Source organism: Mauremys reevesii, linkage group 7, assembly GCF_016161935.1.
Source record: "Mauremys reevesii isolate NIE-2019 linkage group 7, ASM1616193v1, whole genome shotgun sequence".
Taxonomy (NCBI): Eukaryota; Metazoa; Chordata; order Testudines; family Geoemydidae; genus Mauremys; species Mauremys reevesii.
Genome location: NC_052629.1, coordinates 5,043,631 through 5,057,634, shown reverse-complemented (window position 1 = coordinate 5,057,634; position 14,004 = coordinate 5,043,631). Strand labels below are relative to the sequence as shown.

General features: G+C 49.0%; 1 protein-coding gene across 6 annotated transcripts in view; it reads right to left on the bottom strand.

Annotated features, from left to right (window-relative positions):
* Window positions 1-14,004, bottom strand: part of NEURL1 (neuralized E3 ubiquitin protein ligase 1) — a 280,255-nt gene that overhangs the window by 241,685 nt on the left and 24,566 nt on the right. For 3 of the 6 annotated variants that reach the window (XM_039481700.1, XM_039481701.1, XM_039481707.1), the window contains exon 1: window positions 6,958-7,521. The exons of 1 other annotated variant lie outside the window; for it this stretch is intronic. In XM_039481700.1, coding sequence (XP_039337634.1) covers window positions 6,958-7,042 — 85 coding nt within the window. In that variant the 5' untranslated portion in view covers window positions 7,043-7,521. Of the gene's footprint in view, window positions 1-6,957; window positions 7,523-14,004 lie in introns of those variants that run through there. 2 more of the 6 variants (XM_039481704.1, XM_039481703.1) reach the window with 2 other exon arrangements.

Sequence of the window (14,004 nt, the reverse complement as noted above, 5' to 3'; positions counted from 1 at the left end):
CCCGCCAGATTATTATCTTTATTCTTCTCTTCTTCTGAGACCCATAAAAATATCTGTGAGGGATAGGAAAGTTTCTATACCATAGATACATGTCAATGGACATATACTGGTCTGGCTTGCAATAGCCTCTGTAGTTATGTAAGCTAGGATAAAATAACTAGTGCTAGCAAGCTTCACACTTCAGGAGAAGGAGTAAATCTACTGCCTCCTTAGTACAGTGTTGCACAATTAGTTATGTTCTGAGGGTTTTAAAAGGCAGCATTCTCCAGCGGCTAGAAGCCAGGGTTTGGAATTCCTGAGTTATAATCACAAGCCTGTTACTTATTCTCTGTGTGACCTTTGGCAAGTCACTGCACTTCTCTGTTTCAATATCCCCTTGTGTAAAATGTGAGTAAGAACAACACCTGCATTACAAGGGTGCCATGAAGGTGAAATAATGTTTCATACAGTGCTCTGTAGAGGTAAAGCAATATCATTTTGTAAACCCTGAGTAGTCCCACTAAAGCAACTGGATCTCCTCACGTGAGTAAGGACTACCTGTAGGAGTTAGAATCTTAGGCCTTGTCTGCACCTACAGTGCTGCAGGAGCACAGCTGCATCGGTGCAGCTGCGCTGCTCCAGCACATCCAGTGAAGACGCTCTAAGCCAACAGGAGACAGCTCTCCCATCAGCATAACAAAACCACCTCCAAACACGGCGGTAGCTATTACTCCTGAGGGCATTCTGCGCCAAAAAATTAAAAATTCTGCACACGATGTTTTAAAATTCTGCAATTTTATTTGTTAAATAAACGTGGAGGCTCCAGCTTGGCATTGGGGAGCACAGGCCACTGGCTGCACAGAGGTGGGAGATCACTGTCCAGCTTCCCCCAGTTCCCCAGGACACAGACTCAGGGATTTGGCTGCACCCAACCCTGACATAACGCAAGGACTGAGCCAGACCCAGAAACGCCCCAGGGCCCTGCCCCTCTGTGCCAGGTGCACCAGGAGTGGGCAGGCAGGCTCAGCAAGGGAGGATCCAAGTGTGGAGGGGGTTAGTGTGGGGGAATCCAGGTGTGCATTGAGAGGGATCTCTGTGAGGCAATCTGGGTGCAGGCAGCTCAGTGGGGGATCCGGGTGCAAGGGGGATCTGATTGCACAGGGGGTTCTGGGTGCAATGGTAATGGGCCTCTGCAGGGGGGTCCAGGTGGAGGTGGTTGGAGCTCAGCAGGGAGGGTCGGAGGAGGACAGAGCTTGGCAGGGGACTCTGGGTGTGGCTCAGTGTGGGGTCCAGCTGCTAAGGGAGTGGGGTTCAGTGAGTTGGGGATCGGGATGCAGGTGGCTCGTTGGGCTGGTCTAGGTGCAGAGGGAGTGGGGCTCATCGGGGGGGTTCTGAGTGCGGAGGGGTGACACTCGGTGGGAGGGTCTGGGAATGCGGGAGTCCAGATGAATGGGGATTGGATGGATAGGGGAGCAACTCCCTATATAGGGATCCCTCCCCCTGCAGATGAGGAGCAATGGGTGCAGGAAGTGACGGGAAGGGAGTATGCAGAGCTTCCTGCAGCCAGGGGAAATCTGAGGGTGGGTCTGACCTGGCCCCATACGCCAAGCAGGGGAAGAGGAATTCCTGTCCTCCCTAGCAGCTGAGTCCGGCGCAGGGTAGGAGCCACCAGCTGGGTCTTTCCCAGTCCTGCCCCCTGCCCCATAGTGATTTACCGCTCTGTCGGCTGCCCGAGGCACCCAAAACATACTGCTGGAGAGGGCCACATGACCATTCTTGTGGCTTCCCTTTGCTTCCCCGTCAGAAAGTCATTTTCTGTGGGGAAGCAAAGAAATCTGAGAGGACATAAATTCTGTGCATGCGCAGTGGCACAGAATTCCCCCAGGAGTATAGCTATGTTGGCGGGAGAAGCTCTCCTGCCAACATGGCGCTGTCCACACTGGCGCTTATGTCAGTGTAACTTGTGTCACTCAGGGGGGTGGTTTATTAACCCCCCTAAGCAACATAAGTTCTGCTGACATAAGCTGTAGTGTAGACATAGCCTAAATATCAACCTTAAACTCTTCAGGGCAGGGAACATCTTTAATACTTTGTGTATGTACAGCACCTAGCACACTGGGGCTCCGATACTGCTTGGTGCCTCCGGATGCTGCTGCAATATAAATAATAATCATCTGGAATTAGACACTGCTGGAAACAGTATACTGAACTACCAGGATGACTGGTATGTCCCAATAAGACTCAGTGGCTGGAGGAACAGATTTATGATGAGGTACAGGAATGCTACTTTGTATTTGTAGAGTGCTATTGATCTGTAGATCTCAAAGCTCTCCACAAAGGTGGCTTAGCACTAGAAGCCTCATTTTACAGATGGGAACACTGAGGCACAGTGTGATAAAGTGACTTGCCCGTGGTCACTCAAGGAGCCTATGGCAGAGGTGGGAATAAAACCCAGGTCCCTTGATTCATAGTCCAGTGCCCTAACTGCTGGCCAAGGCTGTCCCACAAAAAGGATTTAATGCCATCTTGGATCTAGGCACTAAACAGTAGCTCTAACCAACAGGATGCACAGCCTGCAAATGAGAGGAGAAAGAGTTCAATATGTCTAGCCTGGCTAAGCAACTAAGGGGACATGATAACTGTCTACAGATATTTGAAAAGTACAAACAGCAAGGAGGGTGACCAATGAGGGTGATGACTAGGAATAAGGGCATGAAATTAAGAGAAAACTGACTATGAATATCAGACAAAACTTCCAGCCAATGAGATATATTAGACTATAGAATAAATGCCTCCAAGAAGTAGTGGAGGCCCATCTTTTGGCACATTTCAAGCTAATCTGGCCCTAGAACTAATAAACATACATTAGGCACAAGAATGGATCGGCTGTCTCAGAGGTCTGTTCCATCTGCGGAATCTCTGAGAGTAGATACAGCTGGAGTTTCTCCTCTCGGCTTTCTTTCAAACAGCCACACACACCTGGTTGGTAGTTAACAGTAACCATACGAGAGACGAGCAGAGAATGACTCTCATGGACAGTAATAGCTTCTTGTTGTCCGTCTGGCTGTGTTAAGTGCAAACTGTCACCAGATGAGCATAATCCGTTGTCCTCCACTAGGGAAGCACAATGGCTATATTATCTCTTATAAGTCCTCGGAGTATGGACCGTTCCTGGGTTACAAGTGGAGAGCACGCTGGAATGCTGTAGTTGAGCCCACTTCTAGCTTTCCACCACCCTACCCACGCCCAGAGGAAAATGGTCCTCCTATCGCTGTCTGTGGTTTTAGGATCTCAACATCCAAGGCAAGGTGATCTGGTCAGGTCCTGGATGCCCTCATCTTCCACTGACTTCAAAGGAAGTGCTCAGTACCTTGCAGGTTCACATCATTATCCACAGGAAAGGGAAGGGAAGGGAAAAAGAAAATTGGCTCAAGCATAGAGGTAGGAGCATATTTTAGGATCTATGGCTGATCTAATACAATTCCTTGAGCTCCTAAAGCATCTTCCACCTGATGCTCTCAAACACTTTGATAAACAAATGAATTAAGCCACATAATATCCCCATGCGGCAGGCATTATCATCCCTATTTTACAGATGGCGGAAGCAGACCAAACATACCACAGAGAGATGAAGTGACTTGCTCAATGTCACTCAGGCAGTCAGTGGCAGAGATGGGAACAGAATGCAAGTTTCCTGACCCCAGGCCTGTGCTTTAACCACTAGATCACATCTCCCACATTGAAAGCTTCTATGAACATGCCTACTCACTGCTGCCAATTATTTTAGGAGTGACATCATCAGTGCAGAAGAGGGCACTAGTTTACATGGAAGAGGAGGGAGTTTAATTGAAATTCAGATTGAGAATATAACTAAAATGAACTGTCTGGTCTCAGTTTATGGTTTATACATTGTAAGCTCTTCGGGGTGGGGACCATCATGTTTTTGCATGTGTGTTCATTCAGTGCCTGATATAATGGGGCGCTGAGCTGGCTGAGGTCTCTAGGCAATACTGTGATATAAATGTTAGTCAATAATAATAAAATATACTCCTGGTGTGATGCACAGTCCTGGCATCCATAATTCCAAAGCAGAGGCACTTGCAGAGTGGTTTCCATAGACTAACAATCAGCTCATGCAGGGCGGCAGGGAGGGAGCAAGACAGGTGCGATTTTAAAGTGTGGTTCTGCTCTGAAAGGTGACCGGGCTGCAGGCGCAGTCTGACAAACACACCACCTCAAATGCACTCAGTTTACAAGCAAAAGGATGATTATTCTAGCTGCCCTGGACTGTAAATTAAACCTGACATCTGAGACTCAAGCTGAGTTTTTTCCTCATAGTGCACCATCACCCGTAGCAAAGGTTCTGCAGGCCAAATCAGGCCTCAGGGACACCAGTGCAGCCCTCAATGACAGCTGTAGAAGCTCACAGTCTTCAATAGGTTTGCTCAGGACAAACTGTCTGGAAATTTAGCAAACAATTCTATGGGTGATCCACAAAAAGTAATAGAATCTCACTCATTCTCTCGTAGCCATGTTTGATTTGGCGAGCTAACAGGAGTCAAAAGTAGTCAAAACTGACTTTTGTCTCTCAAGTCAGTAGATCTGACTCTGAGCACATGCAGAGAGCAGATCCGTTGAGTATGGAGGTGCCATCTTTACAGAGCACAACAGCACTTTTAAGGTCCAAAACTCTAACTTGAGATCCCTGAACCACCAGGCACAGCTCCATACAGTCATATAGTTGTCTCTGCTTTGGCAAGAGTAAGCCGAACTTTATCACTGGCACCAGGTTAAGGGGAGGTCACCTGCATAGAACAGCAGGAGGGTGCTGGTTTGGTGGCTGAAGGTTCTATGTGGTTTCCAAAGCAGCTAGCTCTTTCTATCCCTCACAAACTCAAATGTTCAGTCCAAGGTGGGGTGTGGGAGAGGGGGAAGCAGCATATCTTCAATTAAAATACATTTCCCAAAGTGCTAAATGGCAGAGATGTAACAAAACAGTGTGACATTCATACTTTTTGCTGCTATGCCTCCAAACCATTTTACAGCAACCTGTCAGATCTGATCAGACTTGTTTATTCTGCATGTAAATGTAGGACCTGAGGCCGTCTTGTTTCAGAAGACAGAAAAAAAGCACATATTGTCCCTGGCAGTTGCTTGGTTTTTACAACAACGGCAATGGCCTTGTTAACTCTTTATTCAAATCAAAGTGATTTTCACTGCTCTGTTACATTACAAAGTGTGAACAATTTTGCTTGTTGCATTGGCATGGATGGCAACTCAGTTAAAATGGAAAATAAATAAAACAAACAAAACATGCCGTGAAAGAAACAAATCAAGTGATTTATAAATAGCATCTTGGAAATCTCACATAAGCTAATGATAACGGATTAGAAGGCAGTGTCCCTTCTGGCTACAGTTTACAAATTCTTATCTGCTTAAGGTTGCTCTAGCAAGATTTCCAGCTGACCACATTACTCTTAAAGATAAATCCTTCCTGGCAGTTTACAATTGCATACCAACTACTACAGCATTGTGGGTGCCTTCACGTTTGCCTTGATAGGGGATGATTGGTCATTCTTTAGGGTTCAATGGCCCCTGCTTGCCAGTCTAATTTTAAATACAGCAGTTGTCTGCACTGAATTTCTGATCAATTCATCAGTCCATGATAGGACTGTAAACATTCTTGGACATCTTCTAGCAGACCCATTCAAAAAGCCTTGACAATAGCCCTCAGTTCGTGCAACAACTGTTCCAAATTATCCACTGGGGGGTTGGGGGAGAGAGGAGGGGAAGAATCCTAAGTTCTCAAAGAGGTATCAGAAAATCCTCCTATTTAATAAATATAAGTATCATCATCATTAATCCATAGCACCTTTCAACTGTGGAGCTCAAACTCCAGTAGAAAGGTGGGTAAACACTAGATTCCCCATTTTACAGACTGAAAGCAAATTCTTTAGCACATTGCCCGAGGGGAAGAAGCAACAAGTTTTAATGACTGAGAGAATGGCTATGGAAATCGCATCTTTCTTCCGGCATCCATTCTGTATGGGTGGGTCTCTGACATACTCCCTTGACTTCATTCAGTGCCTTGGGATGTGAAAATATGGACACTCAGGGGCCAATTCATGATTCTGCCCTGACTTATGCCCTCTTGGGGGTAGCATGAGGGGAAAGACAGCAAAGAATTCATGCCACTGACCCCAATCCTCACCTCCTTACTCCTGCAAGTCATCCCATTGGATGTGGCCCTGGGAGCGCACCGATGTACCTCAGAAATGGGATTTTAACATGATAAGTAGGGCTGAGGAAGAATAATAATCCTGGCTCAAACCAGAATAGAAGCCCCAGATATCCTGTCGTTCTCCAAAATGGGGTGATGGTCCATCCCCCCAAAAAATGACATTTCTGGGGTAACTAGAAAGACAGCATGTGTCTCAAACATGCTGCCCCTCGCTTTCTTTAAGCCATCCTTCATGCATTATTCCCACTGTAGAGAATTAAAAGACATAGACAAGGCCATCCCTGTCTGAATGAAGGGAAGGTGTGGAGAGGCATGGTGATATAAATGGCAAATTGGGCCTGAATTGTTGGAGTATCAATCATATGCCTTTAGTCACTGGGGTGAGAAAGCGGATTGCCTTGAGTGTCTAACCTTCTGCGAAGTTCATTGGCACCCAGATGGTCTCAGCTATACGTGTCCCTCCCGTCCCCACCCCGCTTGGGCTTCCTGGACCTAAGCCCTGGGGGAGAGTTTGTCGAATAGGTGCATACTAAGACAGGCATGTCAGGGGAGCGATCCTACCTCCTGCGCCTCTTTAGGACATAATGTGAAACTCACTAAAAAAAGGAGGAAATGGGTTTAAAGACCAGTAGCTCAGAAACTAACAATCAATGCGACCTCTTGCTCCACCGCCAGCCCCAACCCACCACGGCTAGCACCCTCCCTAGGCGCAGTCACACAGGAGGGGGTACCCCTACCTTTGAGGTGCTGGTGGTGGACCCTGTGGAATCTGCTCTGGTTGCCTCTGGGCAGTGCAGGGATGCTGGAGAAGCTGTTACCCATGGCATCAAAGGCAGAGGAGAGCAAGCCAACAGCTGGAAGGCGTCTGTGCGGTGGGGTCTCCCTTCCTGGGGCCCTGCTGCCGGGTGGGTGCCTTGGGGAACCTGCAGCTCTGCGCTGCCTGAGCTTTTCTCTCCCTCTGCTGCGGCTTCTCCTTTCCCTTGCTGTCACTTTAGAGCTGAAATCCCCTTTTGTCTTCTCTTCCTCCTCCTCCTCCTCATCGATGGGGATTACTTGCTTCCCGGGCTGCGGGGAGGGGGTGCCGGAGGAGGGACCGGCTGCCGGCTTGGCTCCAATGCGGGGGGGGGGGCTCTGATCTTCCTTAGGAGACTCTGGCTCTAATCCCCCCTCCCTACGGCTCAGCCTCCGAGTCCTCCCCTGCTTCTCCCTTTGTGTCTCTGCTTCTCTCCGCCGCCCCCGCTTCGCCCCACGGATCGCACCTGGCCGCTGCAGTCCTGCCTCCCGCTCCCCTCCCACCCCCCAGCCGCTCCTCCTCCGCCCCTAGCGAGCCGCTGCCGGGGCATCTTCCCCGAGCCCCTGCAAGCTCCCCGCGGCCTGCGGGGGCGGCGGTCTCCCCCCCCCCGCCCCCCAGCCCGTTGTTATGGTGACAGCTGTCTGTTCATACATGTCGCTAAGGGACCAGGGTCACGTGGGCCGGCCAGATGTGCCACCTCTGGAGCGGCGCGGGCTAGACAGCTGGGGCGCTCCCGGCCGCGCTTCGGCTGCTGCCCCCCTGCCCCGCCCAGCGGCGCTTCCCCGGGGCCGCCCGGCAGGAGTAGCCCCATTGCCAACAGGTGCGGGGAGTGCACGGCACGGCCGGGCAGGGGCTGCTCCGCGGGAGCGGGCAGGGACTTCGGAGAGAGAGAGAGTAGGTGGTGTGTACACACACACACACACACACACTGAACTTACACTGCCTGGGGTGTGTACATACCCAAAGGCAGATCAGATCAGGGAGAGAGGGTGTGTGTGTGTACACCTGTGTGTTTACACACACCCAAGGACAGATGAGTTTAGATAAGGGGTGTGTGTGTGCGTGCATGCACCCAAGGGCAGGGAATGCAGAGTGTGTGTGTGTGTGTGTGTGTGTGTGTGTGTGTGTGAGTGAGAGAGAGAGAGAGGTGGTGGTGGGTGGGGGTGTACACCCAAATGCCGGTAGTTCTGAGAGAGAATGTGTGTGTGTACACACCCAAAGGACATGTGAGTTCAGTGAGAGAGAGAGTGTGTGTGTGTGTGTGTGAACACCCAAAGGCAGGGAGTTCAGAGAGAGAAAGGGGTAGGGGATGGGGTGTACACCCAAGGGCAGAGAGTTCAGGGTGTCTGCGTATGTATCCACACAGGAGCAGATGAGGTGTGTGTGTACACACACACACACACAAGGGCAGGGAATTCAGAGAACAGACAAGTGTGTGTGTATATAGGAGTTCAGAGAGTAAGTATGTGTAGTCACAAGGACAGGAGTTGTGTATGTACCTCCATACAACTAGGTGAGTTCAGAGTGTGTGTGTGTGTGTACACTACAGCAGATGAATTCAGAGGGGGGGTGCAGTTGCCCATAACAAGAGGCAAGTTCAGAAGGTTTGCGTACAGCATATACATTGTATACACACAATGTTTGTACATTCAGAGAATGTGTGGGGTCTATGGTTAGTGCCATGCACACCTATGACACTTTATAAGCAATAAAAATAACTAATGTACATATGCGGATGTATATTTGTGCTTCTGTAAATATGTGGAGGTGAACGTGTGAAAGTTGGGCCACTGGTGTATATGTACAATAATTAGGTGTCTCTCTCTGTGAGCATGCATGATCTCAGGGCTAGTGATCACACTTTCCAGTTGGTGCCCTACAGTCTGTGTCCCATTCAATTTATCATCATCTTTACACCTTTTGAGAACAAAGCAGAATACACAGTATGTAAAAGAATATGATGGAAACAGAGCTGCGCTGTGCAGAGATATCATCACATTTAGTCGTTTTCAATAAATAACAAATCTACTACCAGGAGGAAAGCAGCTGAAGTTTCAGGTGGCTGCACTGGTTTTTAGGGTAGTGCTGAGCATTTTATACAGCAATTGATGTCTTTCAAACAGGATTTTAGGAAAGGAAGGATGGTCTTATTAAAGCACTGCACTGGAACACAGGAGATTTGAGCTCTAACCCTAATTTTGCCACAGAATTTCTATGTGACTTGCCCTATCTATAAAATGGAAATAATAATGTTACCCTATTTCACAGAAATGCTGTAGGATAAATCAGCAGTGTCTGTGATATTACAGTGATGAGCATAGTGGGCAGGCCTATGACTACGCGTTATACAAATGTTAATCCATCTTCACAAATGGGGAAACAAGTGATTTGCCAAGGCCACCAACAAGTTGGATGACAGAGCTAGAAATAAAACCTGTGAGTTCCTGGCTTCTAACCCCTTGTTCAAGCCACAAGACCAGACTGTGTTTGATATAGAGATGTAAATATCATTTACAAAGTTAACCATTTAAATTATTAAAATTATATCATTTAAATGGTTAACCGATTAAAGGGAGAGGGGCTGGGGTTGCTCTGGCTGGCAAGGCAGGGACTGGGGTCAGCTAGCCATGGGGCTAGGGCTGGGGTCTGGCATGGCCGGGACCGGCACGGCTGGGGCCCAGCCGGCTTGCCAGTGCGGGCTGGGGGCTGGAGCTGGGGGCTGGGGGAGGGGGGTACTGTGGGAGTCCAGCCATCGTCATGGCAGGTCCGGCTCTGTCTCTGGCCAGCCAGCATGGCCAGGCCAGGGCCAGCAGCCAGGGCCCCCAGCGGGCCCCCCAGCCGGCAGGGCCGGGGGGGGTCAGCGCCAGCCCAGGCACAGCGGGGTGGGCCAGAACAGTGAAGTGTTAAACTTTTAAGCCTAATGCTTACACTTATCCTAATGCTTTTACATTATCTGTTTAGAAAGGCTAGAGGTACTCCTGATATGCTTTCTGAAGTATGTCTACTATTTTTTTCTGGAGTAATAACACTTTCATAAGGTACAATAAAGGCAGGTACATACATTACAGGAGGGTAATAACCCAAGCAACAATAGACTTCACTATCAAATGTTGGTACTTCTGTCATGGATGGTGATGGTGCTGTGTGATGGTGCATTTATAACTGGGTCCCAAACTGGATGTGGCAATATACATGCTCAGTGCATTTTAAAAATAGCTAGGCCAAATTAGATCAATTCATATCCAATCATTCTATTATGTTTCAGAGAAATTTCTGTCCTATTATGTAGAAAAACAAACAAAGAAAGGAAGGAAGAGAGAGATGAAGTCAGATTTTTCAGCAGACAGAAGAAGGTTCAAGAAGATCTCAGTCAGCTGTCAGTCATCAGAGTGCCCCACTCAGAGGGCCCTCCCTTGGAGGGCCATTCTTGCCTACAGCCCTCCTTGGTAATGCAGCTAAGCAGCCATGGGGATGCATGAATCATATGCTAATGTCATATAAATCTACACTAATCAATCTACACTGTGCAGCTGTGTCCACCATCACATCCACACTGCTGCTGCTGTGCATGCACTGCATGTCTGTCACAACTAGGCTCTCCAGTGCGCTCATCAACAGGCATAATGGACCTACCACTCATACCTGGATAGTGCGCCAGAGGAGAGCACTTAGCCGAGTGAGTGCTGGTGTGGCTCAGGCTTTTTTTTCACACACTCTGGGGTGGCTCAGGGTGGCTTTTCACACCCTTGAGCAAACGTCAAGTTGCATTGATTTAAGCAGCGCCGTCAATTCCCTCAGACCGGCACTCACCAAACAGCTCCACCCACTCTGGGGTGTGTACTGCACCTGCACTGGGGATTGGGGGTGGGGGCCCACTCACCACAGCCCAAAGGGGCAAAAGGGATGTGCTCCATACTGCACACAAAAATTTGCTCTACAGTCCAAACGAGTTAAGCTAATTTAATATAAACAATAATCCTCACTACAGTATGAATAGTCCTATATATATATATGTTATATATATCTAACCATATTCCTGAGGTTATGGGTTTAAAACCTTGTCCTGAGGTAAGAGACCTTTGGCTGTTAAAAGGTCCTGAGGCAGCAGGAGTCCTGGCTGGAGAGGGGGAAGAGCAGAGGAAGAGCTACCCAAGTCAGGAAGCAGCTGTAGCTCAGCCCAAGCAGCCCGCCCAGCCCACACACAGCGGAGGGAAGAGCTCAGAAGCAGCCCAGAACCAGGTGGGAGCCCAGGAGGAAGACCAGGAAGCCAGGACTCACCCAACAGGAGGCTGGGGCTGAGAGGGAGGTGGGGACAACCCAAGCCTGAGCTAGCTGTCACTGGGAGCTGTCACCCAAGGGGCTGAAGGTGGAGGACAGTGGGCCTGGAGGCCCCTGGGTGGGAGGTTGGGAGGCTAAGTGGGGCAGAGAGGATGAGTGTGGGTTTGTCAGACTGTGTGCAGAGAAGACAAGAGGTGCCGTAGCCCAGGATCTGCCCATCCCCAGCCCACAATCTCTGACAGCAGTAGACAGTATCCAGCTTGCACCAATGCCCAATGCTCTCTCCAATGATCCCTCTCTCTCCTCCCCTGCTCTCTCCATCCTCATCTCCATCCATCCCCATCCTTCAGCACCATTCTTTATCCATATACTTTTAAATTGGCTAATAGCCTATTATGGACTTAGCCACCATGTCCCAAGTCCAGTCCCTGGTCCCCAGCAGGTAAGGGAGTCCTCAGGTACAAAGTTCCTGGGAGCAGGGTTTCTTGGGCGGCTGGGGTTGCAACCAAAGGAAAGCACCTGGCTGGCCAACTGCTGGGCTGGCAGCAGGAGTGCTCAAGACCAACTGGCCACTCTGGCTTGCTTCTTCACAGTTGATGTCTTGCCTGTTTGTCCTACCACATTGTCTTTGTCTTGTGTATTGTGATGTTTTTGTTCCACTTCTGTAAATGTTTACCTCTGGAACCCTGTTTTACCACTATTCCCTTGTGTCCCTTCCAGTGTTTCTATTCAGGTCTGTTGTTTCATTAGTGTCTTTGCTCTGTTCGTGTGTTCACTCCAGGGGATTGGGAATGCAGAGAGTTTGGACGGCATTTTGTTACACCACCTGTTTCTTTGCTTGCGCCTCTGGCCAGAACGATATATGGAATGGAGCCATACACTCCATAATAATTATACTAATATAATATTATATATTCATACATAGACAGCTGACTTAGATCACCTGCATCAGGAGCTGAAACTGATGTATTGTTCAGAATCGCCTCCCCTGATATACTCATGTCACTGCCTGCCTAACGAGTGATTCATGTCTTTCATGTCATTCCTATTTCAGTTTGTGCTCGGATCCTTCTTAATGTTCCCTGTTGTTTTTCCACCTCACACCATACTTTGGTCCCTCCTACAACACAGCTACATGGGACACCCCCCCCCCACACACACACCCATCCACACCTCCCCAGACACACACACACACCTCCCAAGACCACACACTCCCCCCAGGAAGGGAAGAATCTGAGAGAGGAAACCCATATTTTTGTTTTGTGTTTGTACAGCGCCTAGTACAATGGGGCACTAGGCCATGAACAGGGTGTCTAGGTGCTCCTGCACAAATAAACAGTATGTTAAAAAAAATACAAAAAAACAACTATCTTGAATACCCATAATTGGTTTAGATGCTTCCTTACTTCTACATACAGGCCCACATGGAGAGCCTCAATAACCTCTCTACTATGTATTTACATATGTCCCCACTGCATATATAACACCCAGGTGAAGTATCACATGGTGTAGCACAAGCTAAGACAAAAAGATCAGATTCGACAGCAAAGGTGTGCAGTCAGGCCCAGGTATCCTCCCCAGCTTGATCCATTGCTGTGAAACCTCCCACCCAGCTCCAAGCCAGTAGGCAGGAGATAACACTGTGACAGGCATTCCTGTAATCCTAAGCCTTAGCAGCACCTTGTCACAAGGGAAAACCTGGATGACTGTGCTCCAACTGCAGAAGTGGTTCAACGTCATGTCACTATACCAGTATAAAACGGTACAGCAGATGCAGGTCTGCTGTAATTTAATGTCATTAAAAGAGTTGTAGGTACTGAAGTTGCCTCCTCCTTTCCCCTCTCTTGATCTTTACTCATTTTTCTTCCTTTCCACTTTTTCTCTTTCTTATGAGCATTACAGCATGATGGGGTTAAGATCAGAGACTGGAGTAATGCACCAGCCCGAGATGGGGAACACAATCAAGGAGCAGGCTATAGTTATTACACCTCTACCGATATAACACGAATTCAGATATAACGCGGTAAAACAGCCAGGAGCGGCACCAGGGTTTCTGGCGCCCTAGGCAGAATTCGGGGGGGGCAGCATTTTGTGCGCTCCCCACGGGGCGCGTGGGAGCTTCCAGTTCCACTCCCATCACGCCACCGAAGAAGGACCCTCCGCCGAAATGCCGCAGGCAACAGCGGCAGTCATTGAGCTGCTCAATTGCCTGCCACTGTTTTCCGCGGCACATTGGCAGAAGGTCCTTCTTCGGTGGCGCAACGGGAGTGGAACCGGAAGCTCCCGTGGGCCCCATGGGGAGTGCACAAAATGCCACCCCCCGAATCCTGGTGCCCTAGGCGACCGCCTAGGGTCGCCTAATGGAAGTGCCGGCCCTGAAAGCAGCGCTCCGGGGAGGCAGGGCTGCGCACTCCGGCAGATCAAAGCAAGTTCGATATAACGCGGTTTCACATATAACGCAGTAAGATTTTTTGGCTCCCGAGGACAGCGTTATATCGGGGTAGAGATGTATTACAGCACCAGAACTGTAGCAAACACTTTTGTTAAGGCTGCAGAATAGTTTTGTTTACAAAACCCCTCCCCCATTTTCACATACTTGTAAGTGTCTGAAACCTTCCCCTTTTTGGGTGAACTTTATCCTTCGCTTCCATCCAAAAGATTAATTTGTTTTTCCCTTCTTGGGAAAGTGTGAATAAAAGCCATTCACAATCCT